The sequence below is a fragment of the Ranitomeya variabilis genome, chromosome 1, assembly GCF_051348905.1.
Source record: "Ranitomeya variabilis isolate aRanVar5 chromosome 1, aRanVar5.hap1, whole genome shotgun sequence".
NCBI lineage: Eukaryota > Metazoa > Chordata > Amphibia > Anura > Dendrobatidae > Ranitomeya > Ranitomeya variabilis.
The window spans coordinates 1,069,048,347-1,069,071,111 of NC_135232.1; the positions used below are offsets into that span (position 1 = coordinate 1,069,048,347).

General features: G+C 41.6%; 1 protein-coding gene across 1 annotated transcript in view; it reads right to left on the bottom strand.

The window, feature by feature from the left end:
* Window positions 1–6,146: 6,146 nt before the first annotated feature.
* The window catches only part of DTHD1 (death domain containing 1), a 145,965-nt gene continuing 129,346 nt past the window's right edge, over window positions 6,147–22,765 (bottom strand). The window contains exons 8-10 of the mRNA XM_077281178.1: window positions 18,188–18,432; window positions 9,028–9,085; window positions 6,147–7,197 (exon numbers count right to left, since the gene is read on the bottom strand). Coding sequence (XP_077137293.1) covers window positions 6,896–7,197; window positions 9,028–9,085; window positions 18,188–18,432 — 605 coding nt within the window. The 3' untranslated portion in view covers window positions 6,147–6,895. The remainder of the gene's footprint in view (window positions 7,198–9,027; window positions 9,086–18,187; window positions 18,433–22,765) is intronic.

Below are 22,765 nucleotides of genomic sequence, written 5' to 3' on the forward strand. Positions count from 1 at the left end.
CATTATTGGTCCTCATAGACCCTATAGAAGGCATGCAGCTTTCTCTCCACACTACACTTCAAAATGGCCAACATCTCCACACTCTCATTCTGCACCTCCTTGGATGAGCAAAATTCTTTCAATTGCTGACTTCTGGCAGGTTTTGGGTCATTTTTTTGGCTTTTCCAGGAATTTATGAGGTCTCCCCTATTCCCCAGATGTCTCCCAGACATTTCCAGCAGTGTCAACTTTCTATAGTCAGTCTAATATTGCAGTTATATTGCCAACTTTTCTCGAATTCTTATTAACATACACATGGAAGCCAATATGGTTGGAGGGTCAGATTACACAGGATCTGCTTGATGGAAGCACAGTTGCCCTTTATAAATTCTATACATATACAACAAAGAGACATTTTTTCATTTTGATAAGTTACTTTATTTTTTCTTTTAGAGGAATTAAAACAGTGGAAAAATGCATCCAAACTTGGGCATAGCTTAGCATTGACATAAAATGTACATACAGAAAAAAGATTTATACAGCTACATATCCTGTGAACGTATCCTCGGACATAATAATGGCCTCTATACTGGAAATAGTAGGTAAAAACATTTAATCTTATACTTGGCTATGAAAATGATGTAATATGTTAATATTGGCCTATTTATAGATGTTTTATGCTGTCTGTCCTTTTATAGTTCTCAGATTTTCCAAATTGAATATTTTACATATTTTACTGCTTTTGCGGTAGGAAGTTAAGTCTTTGAGCGCCATCTTGTGGAAAATGTGATACTACTGTTTGGCAAGGTGAAAAAGAAGTTTTGAATGCACGCTCATAAATCTGATTTAGGATATAGTGACTAGTAAAACTACCCCACCCTCATATCTATAGACTTATTGAAAGGAAAGTATGAGAATGATGTCATAAATGTTGTATTCAAATATATCATTATTTAGCCTAGTCAGAAGAAATGTCATTCACAGAGCTTAGTTGGATATACAATAGAGGTGGCACCCTAGAATAATTTTTTAAAGATCCCTCTATGGTAGGTTGAATGCTTAATGGCATGTCTACATCAATTTAATTAAGGAGGAGAATAATGGGCAGCAGCCATTTTTAATTTTCAAATTTTGAACAAGGCCTAATTCAGACGTTCGTGATTGTTCTCAAACGTTAAAACATTAATCGTTTCTCATCGGTGTTTGGCTCATCAGTTTTTACCATTATAATTTCATCAGTGATTTTCCGGTATGAACAAAGTAATAAATTATAAAGATTCTATATATTACAATGTTTTACATGGATATCGCATGAACTGCACACGAATGTCATCCATCTGATTTTCATAGACGTGCATTGGTAATTTTAATCTCTGATTGTGATCAAAAACCCACTAATATTTTTGTGGACACAAGGTCCGTAAAAACATATGGACATGTGAATAACTCTATAGATTATAATGGGTACATGTTCTATGCGTAAAAAAATCCTACCCCTTAGATCCTAGTCTTAAGCATCTCACCTAGCCAAATCAGATCTCATACTTTGCACTGATGAGGGACAATACCCTGAAACACTGTGTCTGCAAATTGAGATTCTGGTTTGGCTTTTATCCCAAGTCACATCTCAAGCCTTGTTAAAGGGTCGACATTGACTGTTAGGGTACCGTCACACAGTACCATTTTAATCGCTACGACGGCACGATCCGTGACGTCGCAGCGATCGTATGATTATCGCTCCAGCGTCGTAGACTGCGGTCACACGTTGCAATCACGGCGCTGGAGCGATGCCGAAGTCCCCGGGTAACCAGGGTAAACATCGGGTAACTAAGCGCAGGGCCGCGCTTAGTAACCCGATGTTTACCCTGGTTACCAGCGTAAACGTAAAAAAAACAAACAGTACATACTTACATTCCGGTGTCTGTCCCCGGCGTTCTGCTTCTCTCCACTGTGTAAGCGCCATAGCCGGAAAGCAGAGCGGTGACGTCAGACGTCACCGCTGTGCTCGCTTTCCGGCTGGCAGGCGCTCACACAGTGGAGAGAAGCTGAGACGCCGGAGGACTGACACCGGAATGTAAGTATGTACTGTTTGTTTTTTTTACGTTTACGCTTGTAACCAGGGTAAACATCGGGTTACTAAGCGCGGCCCTGCGCTTAGTTACCCGATGTTTACCCTGGTTACAAGCGAACACATCGCTGGATCGCTGTCACACACAACGATCCAGCGATGTCAGCGGGTGATCAAGCGACGAAAGAAAGTTCCAAACGATCTGCTACGATGTACGATTCTCAGCAGGATCCCTGATCGCTGCTGCGTGTCAGACACTGCGATATCGTAACGATATCGCTAGAACGTCACGAATCGTACCGTCGTAGCGATCAAAATGGTACTGTGTGACGGTACCCTTAGGATTGCTACTTCCTGTAGGTGGTACTAGAGTTCTAGTCCTCTTCCTCTCTGAAGAGGCAATTTGCATATTTAATATCCCAGAGGAGCATGCATGGTGTATAAGTCTACTTACACTGACATGCCAGGCCTGACTTTTCACTCTCCACAAGGAGAAACATTACTCCTTAAAGAGGGTATACAGTACTTTGCAAGATTAAAAAAAAATTATCTAAGCTCTAACAGGCAGGGATTCAGCTGCATGTGCTGACGCAACGGTGCGGGACTTCCAAGATCATTCTGATAGACAGCAGGGACCCGGCTGTCAGTGAGATTGACCTAGGAAGTCCCACCCCAATGACAGAGCGGACTGGAAAAGAAACCTCTGCTCTGTAGACGTGACGTCAGCAGAGTCTTCTCAATCCCTGGCAGGAGAGTCTGTGACCCATCTGTGTCGGTGAAGAACAGGCCCGTAAGTTTCCTGTTGATGCTTAGGTAAATGTTTTGTTTTTTGTAAAGTCCTGGATATTCCATTTAACCCCTTAGTGACAGAGCCAATTTGGTACTTAATGACCGAGCCAATTTTTACAATTCTGACCACTGACCCTTTATGACCCTATAACTCTGGAACGCTTTAACAGATCCCGCTGATTCTGAGATTATTTTTTCATGACATATTGTACTTCATGTTAGTGGTAACATTTCTTCGATATTACTTGCGATTATTTATGAAAAAAACGGAAATATGGTGAAAATTTTTAAAATTTTGCAATTTTCAAACTTTGTATTTTATGCCCTTAAATCAGAGAGATATGTCACAAAAAATAATTAATAAATAACATTTCCCACATGTCTACTTTACATCAGCATAATTTTGCAAACAAAATTTTTTTTTGTAAGGGAGTTATAAGGGTTAAAATTTGACCAGCAATTTCTCATTTTTACAACACCATTTTTGTTTAGGGACCACATCACATTTGAAGTCATTTTGAGGGGTCTATATGATAGAAAATAGCCAAGTGTGACACCATTCTAAAAACTGCACCCCTCAAGGTGCTCAAAACCACATTCAAGAAGTTTATTAACCCTTTACGTGCTTCACAGGAACTGAAACAATGTGGAAGGAAAACATGAACATTTAACTTTTTTTGCAAACATTTTAATTCAGAACCATTTTTTTATTTTCACAAGTGTAAAAACAGAAATTTAACCATAAATTTTGTTGTGCAATTTCTCCTGAATACGACGATACCCCATATGTGGGGGGAAACCACTGTTTGGGCGCACCGCAGAGCTTGGAAGAGAAGGAGCGCCGTTTGACTTTTTCAATGCAGAATTGGCTGGAATTGAGATCGGACACCATGTCGCGTTTGGAGAGTTCCTGATGTGCCTAAACAGTAGAAACCCCCCACAAGTGACCCCATTTTGGAAACTAGACCCCCCAAAGAGCTTACCTAGATGTGTGGTGACACTATGAACCCCCAACTGCTTCACAGACGTTTATAATGTAGAGCCATGAAAATAAAAAAATGATATTTTTTCCACAAAAATGATCTTTTCACCCTCAAATTTTTCCTTTCACAAGGGTAACAGGAGAAATTGGACCCCAAAATTTATTGTGCAATTTATGGTGAGTAGGCTGATACCCCATATGTGGGGGTAAACCACTGTTTGGGCTCATGGCAGAGCTCGGAAGGGAAGGAGCGCCGTTTTGGAATGCAGACTTTGATAGAATGGTCTGCGGGCGTTTTGTTGCGTTTGCAGAGCCCCTGATGTACCTAAACAGTAGAAACCCCCCACAAGTGAACCCATTTTGGAAACTAGACCCCCCAAGGAACTTATCTAGATGTGTGATGAGAACTTTGAATGCCCAAATGCTTCACAGAAGTTTATAATGCAGAGTCGTAAAAATTAAAAAAAAATTTTTTTCCACAAAAAAGATTTTTTAGCCCCCAACTTTTTATTTTCACAAGGGTAACAAGAGAAATTGGACCCCAAAAGTTGTTGTCCAATATGTCCTGAGTACACTGATACCCCATGTATGGGGGGACCACTGTTTGGGCGCACGGCAGAGCTCGGAAGGGAAGGAGCGCTGCTTTGAAATGCAGACTTTGATAGAATGGTCTGCAGGCGTTATGTTGCGTTTGCAGAGCCCCTGATGTACCTAAACAGTAGAAACCCCCCACAAGTGAACCCATTTTGGAAACTAGACCCCCCAAGGAACTTATCTAGATGTGTGATGAGAACTTTGAATGCCCAAGTGCTTCACAGAAATATATAATGCAGTGTCATGAAAATAAAAAAATAAAACATTTCCACAAAAAAGATTTTTTAGCCCCCAAGTTTTTATTTTCACAAGGGTAACAGGAGAAATTGGACCCCAAATGTTGTTGTCCAATTTATCCCGAGTATGCTGATGCCCCATATGTTGGGGTAAACCACTGTTTGGGCGCACGGCAGAGCTCAGAAGGGAGGGAGCACCATTTGACTTTTTGAGCGCAAAATTGGCTGTGGCGTTTAGAGACCACCAGATGTACCTAAACAGTGGAAACCCCCCAATTCTAACTCCAACCCTAACCTCAACACAACCCTAACCCTAATCCCAACCTGATCCATAATCCTAATCACAACTAGTGTTGAGCGATACCGTCCGATACTTGAAAGTATCGGTATCGGATAGTATCGGCCGATACCCGAAAAGTATCGGATATCGCCGATACCGATACCCGATACCCAATACCAATACAAGTCAATGGGACACCAAGTATCGGAAGGTATCCTGATGGTTCCCAGGGTCTGAAGGAGAGGAAACTCTCCTTCAGGCCCTGGGATCCATATTAATGTGTAAAATAAAGAATTCAAATAAAAAATATTGATATACTCACCTCTCCGGAGGCCCCTGCACCTTACCGCTGTTAACCGGCAGCCTTCTTTGCTTAAAATGAGCGCGTTTAGGGCCTTCCATGATGTTACAGCTTCTGATTGGTCGCGTGCCGCTCATGTGACCGCCACGCGACCAATCACAAGCCGCGACGTCATTCTCAGGTCCTAAATTCCTAGAATTAGGAATTTAGGACCTGAGAATGACGTCGCTGCTTGTGATTGGTCGCTTGGCGGTCAGGGACACTGGGACACTGGTAAGTATAACAGGGTCCCCGAATCCCCCTATTTCTCTGTCCTCTGATGTGCGATCACATCAGAGGACAGAAAATGACACACTGTTTTTTTTTTTATTTGCGGTCGCTGGTAAACAGTTAATTACCGGCGATCGCAAAACATGGGTCAGTAAAAACCAACCCCGATCATGTTCTTTGAGGTCTCGGCTACCCCCGGCAGCAGAGACCCCAAAGATCTCCCGGGTGCCGGCCGACGGGCGAACTGCACATGCGCCCGCCATGTTTTGGCCGGAACAAGATGGCGGCGCCCATCGGAAGCCAAGAGGAGCACCAGGGGAGACAGGTGAGTATCAGGGGGCGATCGGGGACCCCATTTCTCTGTCCTCTGATGTGCGATCACATCAGAGGACAGAGAAATTAAATAGGAAATCGCGGTTTTTTTTGCGACCGCTGGTAAATGGTTAATTACTAGCGATCGCAACCCGGGGGTCAGTAAAAAAACCCCGAATCATGTTCTCTGGTGTCTCAGCTACCGCCGGTAACCGAGACCCCAGAGAAAATCCGACTCTGGGGGGGCGCTATTCACTTTTTCACTGTGGTTTAAGTACCCTTAACTGCCGCCATTAAAAGGCGTATCGGCGGTCGTTAAGGGGTTAATACCCAGAAAAAATATGGATAGAACATGTATGTGAAAAATGGACATCTGAGTGAGGCCTAAATCAGACGTTAATAGAAAATTAAAGCCTCTAAATGGATGGATGATAATTGTTACGATTTGTTCTTATACTGCAGATACATCCAGATAATAATTTATTAAAGTGTGCAATCATTAATATGAAAATATTTTGATACAATAATAGAAAATATATATATGTATTTTATGAAAAGTAGTCTACACTCATAGTGAAATCCTGGATTAATTACATTTAGTGGTTTATAAGCATTGCTGACCTAACATTCATCCATATTGTTCCTAAACTAGAAGCCAAAAGTAAAAAAAAAATGATTAAAATGTTTCAGTGTTATAAAATGAAAACTTTGCTGATTTTTGCTTGCTATTTTATAGACTTTGCATAGTGCATGTTATTATATAAAATAATATAACATATTTCAATATTACACATTTTTAAATATATCTAGATAGGGGGCATGGTGTGTTGGTTTTACTAATGGTGCTTAGACTTTTAGGATAATAGAGTCCTGGGTGTAAATCTGGTACTGATTAGACTTTTTACTTTTGCTATTTTCCTTGTATTCATACTTTTATTAGCTTATTTTTTTTATCAGTGTACCATTTATAAAAAATTTTGTAGAAAAAAATACACTGGTGTGCAGTAGATTCTTACTGCCACTGATAAATACTTTCCACCCTTTGAAAAGTGTTTTAATATACTGAGAGATTTTTCATAAAAGTTTACAGAGTTGCTAGTCCAAGCATGTTGGGTTCCCATTTCACTTTCATCTGTTCCTCTAGATCACTTCTTCCACTCTTTTGAAGGTGTTGACCTAACAGTCGGAATTTATCTGTAGATGTGGGAAGCCTTTTCTTCCATAGACTCAGGAGTTCGTAGATCTGATTAGTCAAGTTATTTGGGCTCTTTAGTCTCACTAGCTGGATGGTACTGCGGCGAATGGGTAGAGAATGTAACAGTTCAGCTGCATCTTCTTCTGAGAGTTCTTGAGCCACCCATTTGAGAACACTGTCCCACAACATATCTATTTTGGGATCATATAGATAAAGACACAATTACATATTGCATAAGTGTGTAACATCTTCAAACACAGATTCCAAATTGACAAGCATATATTTATATTCTTAATGTGGCTCTGTCACCGGATTCACAATACAAACTGCATACAATATTATACACTGTACGTGTATTTTAAACCTAATGTGGCTGGTGTACTTACTTTCAGAATGGCTTTGTAATTCTTTCTGAAATTTTGCCAGCAGAAAACTAAGAGAGCCTGCTCTCATTGTTATCAGCAACAGCAGATGTAGGCTGATGGGAATAGTACTCTGTCATCAGCCAAAGCCTCTGTCACCAGAGGTAAACTTTTTCCACCCGTCACAGCTGCTGACCACCGAGCAGATCCGCCGGTGTTTCTTGCGCTGTCATGTCACACAGGGCCCTATAGGTTTGGATTTATTTTTCCCTTAATAATAAAGACCTTCAAATAAAAACTGCATTTTGTGTTTACTTATGTTATCTTTTTCTAATATTTAAATTTGTTTGGTGATCTGAAACATTTCAGTGTAACAAACAAGCAAAAGCAAAGGAAATTAGGAAGAGGGCAAATACTTTTTCACACAACTGTATGTCATGGAGCAGGTGGTTGGGTGTAAGGAACAAGCTCAGGTGTTGCATTCACAACACACAATTCTGCCCAGGAGTGTGTTCTGGGTGCCTTTTGGTCAATCTATGACATGGTGCTGATTAGTTAACATGAAGGTTGCTGCAGCCAGGCCCTCATCACTGATATATTGGTATTTCTGTGAAGCCAAGTTATAAACTTGACTTCATAAGAGATCATGATTCATCATTTATACTGCAGTACTGCAAGTTCAACTTCTGAATAGAGTCTAAACTAAGTCAAAAGTAAAAAAAAATGTTAAAAAAATTTAAAAAGTAAGAAAAATCCAAACTTTTGAATTATCACCCCCATTATTTAGTTAAATAAAAGAAAATTAATAAATACAAATAAAAGTTTAATATTGATGTATCTATAAAAGTCTGATATATGAAAATATAAAATAGTTTAATCCATATATTAATTGTTGTAAAGACAGAAAATATAAAAATACCGAAAATACTGTTGCTATTTTTATTGCTATTTTTAAGCTGCTAAAATAGTAAAATATTTTTTTTTTTACATGTTTGGTATTGTCATACAATGAACACAGCAAAAACAAATCCCCAAAAATTATGATGGAATTGCTGTTTTTTAGCACCATTTATCCTCAAATGTAATTTTGCACCCTGTTTTTGAGTACATTTCATGGTGAATTGAATTAGATCATTATAAACTACAACACATCCTGCAATAATTAAGCCCTCACATGGAAATATGCTGACAGAAATTTGAAGTTATATTTATTGGAAAAAAGAAGGAAAATATGAAATGCAAAAAGAACAAAATTGGTTGCAACATTAAAAACACTCCTTCCATCAAAATATCCATCCTCTTTATATATTGCAGTCATTATTTTATATGGCACTCTGTATTTTCAATTGCTCATTTATCCCCGTCTACACAGTTAATTCTTCCCTTTTCAATTAGCTCTATGACATAACGTGATTAAATAGTGACTAGCTAAATTTTTCTAATGTAGAGGCAGGAAGTCTCTCTTCCCTGCAAAAGTTCCTGGCATGGGGAGGAGTGAAGCAGCTACATAGAGCAGAGAAAAGAGAAGAATTAACTGTGTAGAAAAGCGAAATGAGCAATTGTTAGTTCACAGTGCTAAATAATATGTTGATTGCAAAATTTTAAGAGAATAAAAAGTTTGATGAGAGTTCCTCTTTAAAGCTATTGTATGATTCGTACCTTTAGGACCCACTGTCAAAAGTTTTGTACTTGATGGACGACTGATATTTTTCTCCACCTGTAACCACAGAATCAGAAACAGTTGTAATAAGAATCATCGGCAATGATACAAGAAATCAAATTCTATTTCAAATGTAATGAAGTGTTGAGTGTTCAAGAACGGTTTCACTTCAAAGATAATGTAAGATGATTAGAGTTGAGTGACTTTTACTTTTTTAGGATCGAGTCGGGTTTCGGCCGATTATTGCGAAAAGTCGGGGGCCGACTGAAACACGAAACCCAATGCAAGTCAATGGGGAATCAAAGTCGGCAGAGAGTGGAGGACAGGAAAACACCTACAGTGCCTATGTTAATGCCAAACACATCAATTCTTATTACTGAAGCTTGTCAATCTTAATTTACTTTATAATAATAGTTAGGCATTGAAAATTGGGGGTCATTTGGCTAAATTTGTGGGGGGTAGGGCTGGATCAAGTTTTTTGTGGGCCCATGAAACGCGGACTACGTCACGGAGGTGGAGCAGGGAGAGGTAAGTATTTCAACTTTGCAAGTGCTGTGATCCTGAGCAAGCGGGGGGCCCACTTGTTCGCATTAGCACTGGCACAGGGCCCCTCAAAGTACGGCGGTGTGTTTGACGGCGGGGGCGCCTCCCACCGGCGGAGACACTTTTGCGTACTATGAGGGGCCCTGTGCCAGTGACGTTGCCAATGAGTATGCCCCCCCACCTGATGAAGGAACCTGCACTTTCATCTGCACCTTCCTGTTTGTCCCCGTGTAAGGTGGTATAGTATGCGGGAAGGGGAACCTGACTCTCAGCAGGGTCAGATTTTGGCTGTGTAGAGTGCAAGGGGAATGTAGTGGTCTGGGTCAATGTACCAGCAGACCAAGCAGTGGATGGGCAATGGGCAGGATGAGGAGGAAACACAGATATAGGCCCAAATAATAAAGTGGGCTAAATGCAGTTAAAAATTGGTAACAGGAGTACACTGGCGGCATAGCTTTGTTCAGCGGAGGACAATTGTAAGGAGTGGCAGACACAGTTAGTAGGCCCAAAAAAGTAAGTAGGCTAAATGCAGTTCAAAATTGGTAACAGGAGGTAACTGGAGGCACAGCTTTGTTCAGCAGAGGACAACTGTAGGAAGTGGCAGACACAGTTAGTAGGCCCAACCAAACAAGAAGGCCAAATGCAGTTTAATATTTGATATAGGCTGAAAATTGAAGCTCAGCTTTGTTCAGTGGAGGAGAAAAGCAAGGAGCGGCAGACACCGTTAGTAGGCCCAACCAAACAAGTAGGCCAAATGCAGTTTAATATTTGATATAGGCTGAAAATTGAAGCTCAGCTTCGTTCAGTGGAGGAGAACAACAAGCAGCGGCAGACACCGTTAGTAGGCCCAACCTAACAAGTAGGCCAAATACAGTTTAATATGTGATATAGGCTGAAAATTGAAGCTCAGCTTTGTTCAGTGGAGGAGAAAAGCAAGGAGCGGTAGACACCGTTAGTAGGCCCAACCAAACAAGTAGGTCAAATGCAGTTTAAAATTGGTTACAGGGGTGCACAGGCAGCATAGCATTGTTCAGCGGAGGACAATTGTAAGGAGTGGTGCAGACAGACACATGTAGTAGGCCTAAAATAAAAAAGTAGGCTCAATGCAGTTTAAAATTGGTTACAGGTGTACACAGGCGGCATAGCATTGTTCGGCGGAGGACGATTGTAATGAGTGGCGCAGACAGACTTAGTAGGCCTAAAATAAAAAAGTAGGCTCAATGCAGTTTAAAATTGGTTACAGGGGTATACAGGCGGCATAGCGTTGTTCAGCGGAGGACAATTGTAAGGAGTAGCGCAGACAGACACAGGTAGTAGGCCTAAAATAAAAAAGTAGGCTCAATGCAGTTTAAAATTGGTTACAGGGGTACACAGGCGGCATAGCGTTGTTCAGCGGAGGACAATTGTAAGGAGTGGCGCAGACAGACACAGGTAGTAGGGCTAAAACAAAAAAGTAGGCTCAATGCAGTCTAAAATTGGTTACAGGGGTACACAGGCGGCATAGCATTGTTCAGCAGAGGACGATTGTAAGGAGTGGCACAGACAGACTTAGTAGGCCTAAAATAAAAAAGTAGGCTCAATGCAGTTCAAAACGGGTTACAGGAGTGAACTGGCGGCATAGCTTTGTTCAGAGGAGGACAATTGTAAGGAGTGGCAGACACAGTTAGTAGGCCCAAAAAAGTACGTAGGCTAAATGCAGTTCAAAATTGGTAACAGCAGTAAACTGGCGGCATAGCTTTGTTTAGTGGAGGACAACTGTAAGGAGTGGCTGACACAGTTAGTAGGCCAAAATAATAAAGTGAGGTAAATGTCTGCCAAAAATTTTTTACAAAATAAACAGGTGGCATAGCCACGTACAGGGGTGGGCTCCTCTGCTGAGTAGCAGACAGTGGTAGTTGGCGCAAATAATTAAATGGTCTAAATGGACGTCAGGGCCCCTGTATATTTTCTCTATCATCTATCATTAAAACAAATTTGTATTGGCAGTGCCATTGAAGGATTTATCAGCACAGACTACACTGTGGTGGAGCAGGGAGAGCTAAGTTTTGCAAGTGGTAGAGCACTGTTCGACCAGGGGGGAAAACTCTCTCGTGGGCGATGGTACTGGCACAGGGCCCCTCATATTACGACGGTGTGTCTGACGTTGGTTGTGCACCACCACCGTCAGAGACACTTCATTGTACTATGAGGGACACTGTGCCAGTGCCGTCGCCCAAGAGTGGGCACACCCACCTGTCCAGGCAAATGGCACTCGCATGGGTGCTTGCGCTAGGTGGTGACCACGGTCCTGTGGGGGGAGTCAGCCCATTTAGGGAGGTAAAAAATGGCCTATGGTGGACATTCAGCAGCTTCAAATGGAGGAATTGGAGCAGTCAGTAAGAGGAGGCCAAAAGCAAGACATTTTTCAGGCAAGCTGTGTCAGCAGGGGAAGGTGGGGCAAAATAATTTGAAATCCATGATTGGTTCATTTTAATGAAGGTTAGATTATCAACATTTTCGGTAGCCAGACGAGTCCTTTTTTCAGTCAGTATTGAACCAGCAGCACTGAAGACTCTTTCTGATAGCACACTAGCAGCTGGGCAAGCGAGCTCCTGTAATGCATATTCTGCCAATTCAGGCCAGGTGTCTATTTTAGATGCCCAGTAATCAAAGGGGAATGATGTGTGAGGGAGAACATCGATAAGGGAGGAAAAATAGTTTGTAACCATACTGGACAAATGTTGTCTCCTGTCACTTTGAATTGATGCACCAGTACCTCTCGTGTCTGCGGTCATTGCAAAATCACTCCACAACCTGGTCATAAAACCCCTCTGTCCAATGCCACTTCTGATTTGTGCACCTCTAACACCTCTGCCATGTTGCTCCCTGCAGCTCGTGTGAGAACCATCACCGCCGCTGTGTGCTGGGAATGCCTGAACCAAACGGTCCAATGTTCCAGGTGTCAATTCACTGCTTGTGCTGGGTTGAGGAGCACTTTCTTGCAAATCAACATCACTTGTGTCCCGCAAAAACCCTGTACCTGACCTTGCAACACCACTAGTTTCTATTGCCCCCTAAGAAGCATCCTCCTCCCATAAATATTCATCCCCATCATCCTCCTCCTCCTCCTCTTCATCCGCCACTTCGTCCAGGAGAGTTCCCTGAGCAGACAATGGCTGAATGTCATCAAGGCTTCCCTCCTCCTCGGCTGCAGACGCCTGCTCCTTAATGTGCGTCAAACTTTGCATCAGCAGACGCATTAGTGGGATGCTCATGCTTATGATGGCGTCGTCTGCACTTACCAGCCATGTGCATTCCTCAAAACACTGAAAGACTTGACAGAGGTCTTGTAGCTTCGACCACTGCACACCTGACAACTCCATGTCTGCCATCCAACTGTCTGCCCGTGTATGTGTATCCTCCCACAAATACATTACAGCACGCCTCTGTTCGCACAGCCTCTGAAGCATGTGCAGTGTGGAGTTCCACCTTGTTGCAACGTCGATAATTAGGCGGTGCAGGGGAAGATTCAGCGATCGCTGATGGTTCTGCATACTGCTGGAGTGTACGGGCGACCGGCGGATGTGCGAGCAAAGTCTTCGCACCTTCAGGAGCAGGGCTGGTAACTCCGGATAACTTTTCAGGAAGCACTGCACCACCAGGTTCAAGGTGTGAGCCAGGCAAGGTATGTGTTTCAGTTCTGAAAGGGCTATGGCAGCCATAAAATTCCTTCCGTTATCACTGACTACCCTGCCTCAATATGTACACTGCCCAGACATGACTGAGTTTCTTGCTGCAAGTACTCTGCCAGTACTTCCGCGGTGTGTCTGTTGTCGCCCAAACACTTAATTTCCAACACAGCCTGCTGACGCTTACCACTAGCTGTTCCATAATGGGACACCTCGTGTGCAACATTGGCAGCTGCCGATGGAGTCGTAGGGCGACTGCGCTCTGTGGACAAGCTTTCGCTTCTGGAGGAGGAGGAGGAGGATGGGTGTCAAACGCCTACTGCCAACTGTTTCCTAGACCGTGGGCTAGGCAGAACTGTCCCACTATGGCTGTCCCCTGTGGACCCTGCATCCACCATATTAATCCAGTGCGCCATGATGGACACGTAACGTCCCTGGCCATGCCTACTGGTCCATGCATCTGTTGTGAGTTTCACCTTTCTACTGACTGATTGCCTGAGTGCATGGACAATGCGGTCTTTGACATGCTGGTGGAGGGCTGGGATGGTTTTTCTCGCAAAGAAGTGTCGAATGGGTAGGTCATAGCGTGGTACTCCGAAAGTCGGCGATTTTTCAATTTGTCTGATCCGTTTCGCTCAACCCTAAAGATAATGTAAAAAAGAACTTGACACTCCAAGAGATGTGCAGAGGATGTAGAAACAATTTATTTCAAAATGGCAATCTTCTATATATGCAGTATTTTTATGTTCAATGGGCACACATTCAACAGCAATTTGTTGCATATCCCTTTGCGTTATACACACATTGTCAAAATTGTTGGTACCCCTCGTTTAATGACAGAAAAACCCACAATAGTCACAGAAATAACTTGAATCTGACAAAAGTAATAATAAAAAAAATCTATGAAAATGAACAAATGAAAGTAGTCAGACATTGCTTTTCAACCATGCTTCCACAGATTAAAAAAAAAAAAACTCATGAAATAGGCCTGGACAGAATTAATGGTAATTGATGGTACCCTTAACTTAATATTTTGTTGCACAACCTTTTGAAGCAATCACTGCAATCAAACGATTCCTGTAACTGTCAATGTGACTTCTGCACCTCTCGACAGGAGTTTTGTGTTATGACCCCAATGGCAGAGGGTCTCAGAGGTTATTATCAAGTCTGCACACACAAAAAACCAGCTCATAGGGCAGTGGTAACTAGGCTGACCGTATAACTAATCCTAGCACAACAAATAACAGTAGCCGGGGAACGTACCTACGTTGGTTCTAGACGTCTCGCGCCAGCCGGAGAACTAACTAACCCTAGAAGGGAAACAATAGACCTTTCTTGCCTCCAGAGAAAAGACCCCAAAAGTTGGATACAAGCCCCCAACAAATAATAACGGTGAGGTAAGAAGAAAAGACAAACGTAAGAATGAACTAGGTTTTAGCAAAGAGAGGCCCACTGACTAATAGCAGAATATAGGAAGATGACTTATACGGTCAGCAAAAAACCCTATCAAAATTTCCACGCTGAATATTCAAGAACCCCTGAACCGTCTAACGGCACGGGGGGAGAATATCAGCCCCCTAGAGCTTCCAGCAATATCAGAAATCACATTTAGTACAAGCTGGACAAAAATAAGAGCAATGCAAATAACCAAAAAATAAGGAAGCAGGACTTAGCTTATTTTGCAAAGAACCAGGACCAGCAGACAGGAACAAACAGAAAGGAACTGATTACAACGATGCCAGGCACCAGACTGAGAATCCAGGGAGTTTAAATAGCAACACCCCTGGACTAACGAACCAGGTGGGTACCAAGCTGGGGAAAGAAAATCAAAGTGTCATGTCGCTAGTGACCACAAGAGGGAGCCAAAAAGTTCAATTCACAACAGTTTTGGCCCACTCCTCAAGAGCAAACTGCTCCAGTTGTCTCGTATTCAAGGTTACCTTTTCCAGACGGCATGTTTCTGCTCTTTCCAAAGATGCTCAATAGGATTTAGGTCAGGGCTCATAAAAGGCCACTTCAAAATTGTTCAATGTTTTCCTCTTAGCCATTCTTGTGTGTTTTTAGCTGTGTGTTTTGCGTCATTATCCTGTTGCAAGACCCATGACCTGCAACTGAGACCAAGCTTTCTGGCACTGGGCAGCACATTTCTCTCTAGAATCCCTTCATAGTCTTGAGATTTCATTGTACCCTGCACAGATTCTAGACACCCTGTGTCAGATGCAGCACAGCAGCCCCAGAACATAACAGAGCCTCCTCTGCACAAGATATATTTGTTTGTAGCCAATGTGTATTGGCCACTAATGGCGGTTAGTGATTTTCAATCTTGGCTTCACTGGCTCTTGGGGGTTCTAGTTTCCCAAACCACAGAATGAAGATCACTTGACAAGAATGTACCATGACAGTGAGTATTTTTGGATTTATTTAAATATTTTTACCTGAAGAAATTTGGTTCCGTCACCCACAAAGTATGGTGAAAAAAACTTTGGTAAAAAAGATTAGAGTGTGACCTCATCAATTTGAAATAAAAACTGAAAAGTATATCTTTTTATATTTGTGGCACCCCTGTAGTGGAAGCATGGTGTAAAAAGACTGGAGCAGCTTGCAGCGCTTCACAGTAACAAACATTAATCCCTTCTTGGCTGCATTGTCTTGGCTACCTGGAAGAGGAGGAGCAGCAATATTGAGAAAGACAGATTGGCTGAGCAAGTTGGAGAAGAAAGATTGAGCTAGCTGGACAGAAAGAGTAGAGTTGAGCTAATTTTTCAAAATTCAGTTTCAATTACGATCGGCGAATATTGTTTTTGCACACAGCCAAAGGTAATTGGAGTCAATGGGAGTTGAAATAAATGAATATGTTCAAAATCGTTCATCAAACATAAATTCAGCATGATTAAGGTACCAATATGGCACGAATATGGCAAATTCATTGATTCTGAACATATTCTCTCAACTTTAAGGCCATGTGCACACGTTCAGGATTTTTAGCGTTTTTTCGCGTTTTTTCGCTATAAAAACGTGATAAAAACGCGAAAAAAACGCTAACATATGCCTCCTATTATTTACAGTGTATTCCGCATTTTTTGTGCAAATGTTGCGATTTTTTCCGCGAAAAAAATCGCATCGCGGAAAAAAAAGCAACATGTTCATTAAAAATGCGGAATTGCAGGGATTCCGCACACCTAGGAGTCCATTGATCTGCTTACTTCCCGCACGGGGCTGTGCACACCATGCGGGAAGTAAGCAGATTATGTGCGGTTGGTACCCAGGGTGGAGGAGAGGAGACTCTCCTCCATGCACTGGGCACCATATAATTGGTCAAAAATAAAAGAATTAATATAAAAAATAGTCCTATACTCACCCTCGATGTCTTCCCACAGTGTTCCCGCCTCACCGCTGCATGCTGCCGTTCGGTTCCTGTAGCTGGTGTGCGGTGAAGGACCCTGCCGATGACGTCACGGTCCTGTGATTGGTCGAGACCGGTCATGTGACCGCTCACGTGACCGTGACGTCATGGAAGGTCCTGCGCGCACACCATCTATACGGAACGGACGCCGGTGAGGTGATCAGCTGTCTGCGGGTGAGTATAAGCATTTTTTTTATTTTTTTTATTATTTTTAAACATTCTATCTTTTACTATAGATGCTGCAAAAGCAGCATCTATAGTAAAAAGTTGGTCACACTTGTCAAACAGTATGTTTGACAAGTGTGACCAACCTGTCAGTCAGTTTTCCAAGCAATGCTACAGATCGCTTGGAAAACTTTAGCATTCTGCAAGCTAATTACGCTTGCAGAATGCTAAAAAAACGCGAAAAAAACGGAAAAAAAACGCAAAAAAAAATGCGGATTTCTTGCAGAAAATTTCCGGTTTTCTTCAGGAAATTTCTGCAAGAAATCCGGACGTGTGCACATACCCTAATACATTACAGACTGGTGAGAATCTGATCCTGGAGAGCGAAGAACAGAGGCACAAAGTAAGTGCTGACAGCCTGGCTGATCAGCGTGCATGGAGAGAAGATAATCCTGCAGCTGCACTACAACTAAAGACCAGCCAGGTTACAAGGCGATGCCCACCTCCATCTGGCTTCTGACATAAAAGAATTCTGCCTTCAATTCACTGTGTAACCAAGCACCTGGATCCTGCAGCATCAAGATGGAACCTATGTGACTTCAGATCTGTTACATCGAGGAGTGAATAGCTACTGGTGGGACTTGTGGTTCCACTGTTAGTAAGTATACTAAAGCTATCTTGAAGGGAGCACTACTGGAACTTGCAATTCCACTGTTGGGAAGTATACTAAAGTTATCTTCAAGGGTGCACTGCTGGAACTTGTGGTTCCATGAACAAGGAGTCTATGATAAGACCATACATAGAGGGGATTTTGGTCTCATTGTATTAAGTGCACCAACGGATCTTGTAAGTGCACCAACATTTGTGGCAACCGGACCCCAACATTTGACTGTATTATTTCCATTGATGCAGCCACTTTTAGGCTAAGGGTGATTAGTTAGGAATGTGTCTGCTGCCATTGAAAGGGGAGGTGGCATACTTAACATTTAGCGTTACTGCAAAGCTTAGCTTATCTTGTACCTGTATTGTAGCTTGTATAATACCATTTGTTTTGCTGTTCCCTTTACAATTCTCATAATTTATCCCCCTATAAAAGAACCTGCTAAGTGTTTGAACCTTATCTCGTGTGACAGTGCATGGAGCGTGGAGAGGGGTATCCCGCATTGACCCTTGGCAGAATAGGAAGACTCTCCTGCATGCCACTACAGCTCCCAGCAAGATTCGGGTAGAGGCACTGCACCATACTGAGGTGAGGTGAGAACTATCAGACACTCTGCCCATGGAGGCAGCATAAAGGGGGAGTGACATTTGCACATAACTCCTTTAAAAAATGAATTCCTAAAAATAAAATGCATTTTAAAATCAACAGAAAACAAATACCTTTGGAAGAGTTATTGACAATTTGCATACTGGAGTCCTTTGTTGTATATAGTTATCTGTGGACAATCCCGACTTGTAACTCTCTGTAATTTCATCTTTTGATATTTTATAAAAAGCAACAGTTCCCTTAAAATGTGGAGAACTGTAGTTTCCAAACTCATCCACAACACTAATGTCCAGGAACTTTTTCTGCATTCTTTGTGAATGAAATGTGAGTTTAAATGTCTTTCCAGACTCTTTGACATCTAAAGTTAATGAAATAATAAAACGTTATCACATTAGAAGTTTATCGAATGATATCACGTTAAAGATTCATCTGTGATCAGACATGCAATAAAGAACAGACTAGTGAAGACGCAACTTGTGGGATCACCATGACTGGGCCAGTAACAGTCTTTGCACGGTTTCTGTTCAGAGGAGAGAATGTATGTGTAGTCATTCTACATACAAGTACGCTCCACTTGCGATTAAATCGAACAAATGCAATCCAATTAAAAATTCGGATTACATTCCATCCAATTTAATCCTGGAGCACACAGCACTGAAGCTCAGCTCCCATTCACAGCAGAGCAGTAGTCGAGTATCATTAGCATATTGCATCTGATGTGATATGCTAGTGGGAACCCGGCCTTGCTGGGAAGTAAAAATGCAAATTAATAAAATAAATGTATTTTAGGGAAGCTCTATTTTAAATTTTGAGTAGAGCTCTAACAATGAAATCTAAACTAGTTAAATAAATCCCAGTAGCTAGAAAGGAGGGAGAATCTTATTTGCATTGTTTTCTAGTTACAGCTAAGAAAGTTCCTATTGCCTAGGTAGTTAAAGTGGTTTCCAAAAAGGTTTGACAAGCTCCAAAGGTCTAAACAAATGAAAGGGAATTTGTCATCAGGTTTTTGTCATCCTATCTGAGAGCAGCATAATGTATGAAAAGAGACCCCAATTCTAGCGATGTGTCACTTACTGGGCTGCTTGCCGTCATTTTGATAAAATCAATATTTAATTTGCTGCAGAACTGCCAGTTCTCTGAATTTTGAGTTTCATTTAATTCCACCTCCACACCTGATTGGCAGCTTTACACCCATTTAGAATGTACAGTATATAAAAAGCTGACAACCAGTGGTCGGGGTGCGATTATCTAAAGGTCAAGAATATGGAGGACTAGCAGGTTTACTAGTCCTGTAGTGATAATCGCCTGGTGATAAAATCATGATTTTATCAAAACTACAATAAGAAGCCCAGTAAGTTATTTCAGGGGGTCGGAGTCATGTCGCTTTTCCAGAGTCTTTGTTCTACCAGTAACGTGATTATTCCCTATAGTTCCAGTGACAGATGATGGACCTGAGTGGGGGCTGGTTTTGTGCCAGAAAATTGGGGTTTTTATTGGTGACTTTTTTGGTGTACATAATATTTTTCAATTGCTTCTATAATAAGGCTGGATCACATTCTTGTGTTCGACACTGAGCAGTTACATCAGGTTTTCGGTGTAAATCCCCCCAAAAAATGCAATTCAGACAAAACCCCCAAGGGAATCACCCACCATAATGAGGCAGGTAGAGACATTTTGGAGTCTGTTTGGCCTCTGCTCCGGTGGTCTCCATCTTTTTAGGTGTTCACTAGTGAAGAGCGAGTATGCTTGTTACTCAGGTTTCTCCGAGCATGCTCAGGTGGTCTCCGAGTATTTCGGCATGCTCGGAGATTTAGTTTATGTCGACGCAGCTGCATGATTTGCAGCTGCTAGACAGCTTGAATACATGTGGGGGTTGCTTAACAAACAGGCAATCCCCACATGTATTCAAGCTGTCTATCAACCGCAGATCATACAGCTGTGTCGACATAAACTCTGAGCGCATCAAAATACTCAGAGACCACCTGAGCATGCTCGGAGAAACCCGAGTAACAAGCATACTCGCTCATCACTAGTGATCACAAATCTGTGGTCACCCACACATGTGCGTTAAAAATGCGCCTAAAATGATAGGACACTGCCGGAACACAGACCAGTCCAAAGTGACTCCATCTGCATCGTAAGTGAGTAGTTCCATCGGGGTTTTGTCTGGATCATGGATTTGGGGAATTTAGATGGAAACCCCAGCGTAAGCATGCAGTGCAGAGCACAGGAAAAATGTGAACAGTCTTGTTTTGATTTTTGGGAGGAAGAACGAACAAATAGACAGAAGTACAAGAATAGTTCTTATTTTTATTTTTGCCCTGTTCATTGTGTGGTATAAGTGATAAGGCAGATTTATTCTTCAGGTCAGTGCGATTCCAGTGATACCATATTTGTGTTGTTTTAGGTTTTGCTGCTATCACAGATTAAAAATGCTTGTTTATAAAAAGTAGGGTTTTTTTGTCGCCATATTCTGAGAGCTGTAACTTTTCAATTTTTTGGCAAACAGAGATGTATGTGGACTTTTTTTTGTGGGATGAGATGCAAATTGTTTCGTTACCATTTTGGGGTGTGTAATATTTTTTGATCGCCTTTTTATTCAAATTTTTCAGACACAGAATGAACAAAACCAGCAATTCAGTTATTGTGTTTACTTTTTATTTTTTGCACTGTTCACCATGCGGTAAACGTGACAAGGCCAATTTCTTCATTGGGTCGTTAAGATTGCAGTGATACCAGATTTATATTGTTTTTTTTTATGATTTGCTATTTTTACACACCAAAATTTTTTTTTACAAAAATGAATTTGTTTTTGCATTGTCATATTCTGAGAGCTATAACTTTTTTATTTGTTTGCCAAATAAGCCATTTCAGAGCTTGTTTTTTGTGGGACGGTTTGACGTTTTCATTTGCTTTTTCACATTTTTTTATGTACTTTTTGATCTCTGTTTTTTCACTTTTTTGTGAGTCAGTATATTAAAAAAGCAACATTTTTTTTTTTTTTAAATTATTTTTTCACATCGTTCGTCGTACGAAATAAATAACATGCCGGCTTTATAGAGTGGGTTGTTCCAGACATGGCTACATCAATTATGTGCACTTCATTTTGTTTTTATCACAAACGCTGTGTTTTGCATGGTGAAACGGCTTTTTGTGATTTGTGTTTTTCTTACTTTTTTACATGTTTTATTATAGCGAAACAATATTGGATCACCTGCGCTATTGTGTGTTACCACAATTGCACTCTGAGTTTAGGCGTGAGGGCAATGCATACTGTATAGAAAAAACGGCTTTAAGTAAGTGCCCGTACACTTAATGGATCCTGGAATAAGGCTGACTTCTATGCGTGAATCCTCTCAAATGCTGGGTGACCGGCTCGGTGTTGCAAGATCGTAAGATCGGGGGATGGAGGTAGTGCTTGAATAAGCGCAAAGTAGCTCTGGCGGATAAACGCCGGGAGTAGGCAGGAACCACTAACTTCTAGCGTGCCCCGGCCAGAAGCAACGCTGAAGCAAAGGCGGAATGTGGAAGGGGCGTGGCGGATGCTGTGACATCACATGGCTAGTGGGCGCGTAAGAGGATAAACCAATCCAACACGTTTCGAAGGATGCAATCCTTCTTCGTCAGGGCTGGAGTTCCCCATGGAGCCCTCCCCTTATATAGCGGTTGTCTGCCCGCCTCCTTCAGAAAAAACTGCCTACATGCCTAGTTAGTAAGGCTAATGAGCAGTGAATTGATTTGACTGCAGCTTGATTAGTGCACTTAATTGCGAAAAGGCCTAGATTGGAGCCTTCAGAAGAGACTAGCCTAAATATCAAATTAGTGGGACTATTAGATGGTAAATTGGTATCAATGCAGCATGCTTGGTACAAGAGAAAAAAGCCTGAATGGAGCGCATAGAGCTGTGTAATCTGATGAGCTATGTGGTGTTTGTAATAAAGTATATAAAATACTAAGTTCAATGCCCCTGAACTAAATCAAATGTGCATAAAGGGGATAATAAGGGAATATAAATTAGTTAAAACTAAACAATTTTATTAATATAATAACTTAAAATAAATTAGAATAAATATGAGTCTGAAAGATCAGGTTACTTAAACCTGATCCGATAATGCAACAAATGTAGTAATAAAAACCTACGGATTTTAATAAAAGGCAAATCCTGCCATAAATGTAACATAATAAGGTTAAAACTATTAGGTTCTAGACGGGATCCCAACGCCGGGTATCCATGACTTGACTAAAAATTTAAAATTTATTAACATTAAAAAGCGTATAACTCAATTTCATGATTGGGTCCTTTGGGGACCAGGCTGTCAAGCATAAAAATCCATTTGGATTCAACCCTGGACATTGCTTTTAGAAAATCCCCACCCCTAGGGTTTTGCTGGACTGTTTGGATTCCACAAAAAAGGACACCTGCGCATGATTTATTATGTTTTTCCAGAAAATGGCGGGATAAGGGGTGGCCTTTGAAACCCTTCTGGATGTTGTCTAGGTGCTCTTTTATTCTGACCTTTAAGGGCCTTTTGATTGACTTGGTCGTGTTCATTAATTGAGAGCTTATGATGGGAAAATTGTGTTTGTATAAATCTACGGCGAAAATTCCTGTCATACATAAGTGCATCTATTGCCATGTTGGAGCTGCCCGAGTGTGAGATACACAGAAATTAAGTTGCTTTGGTTCAATC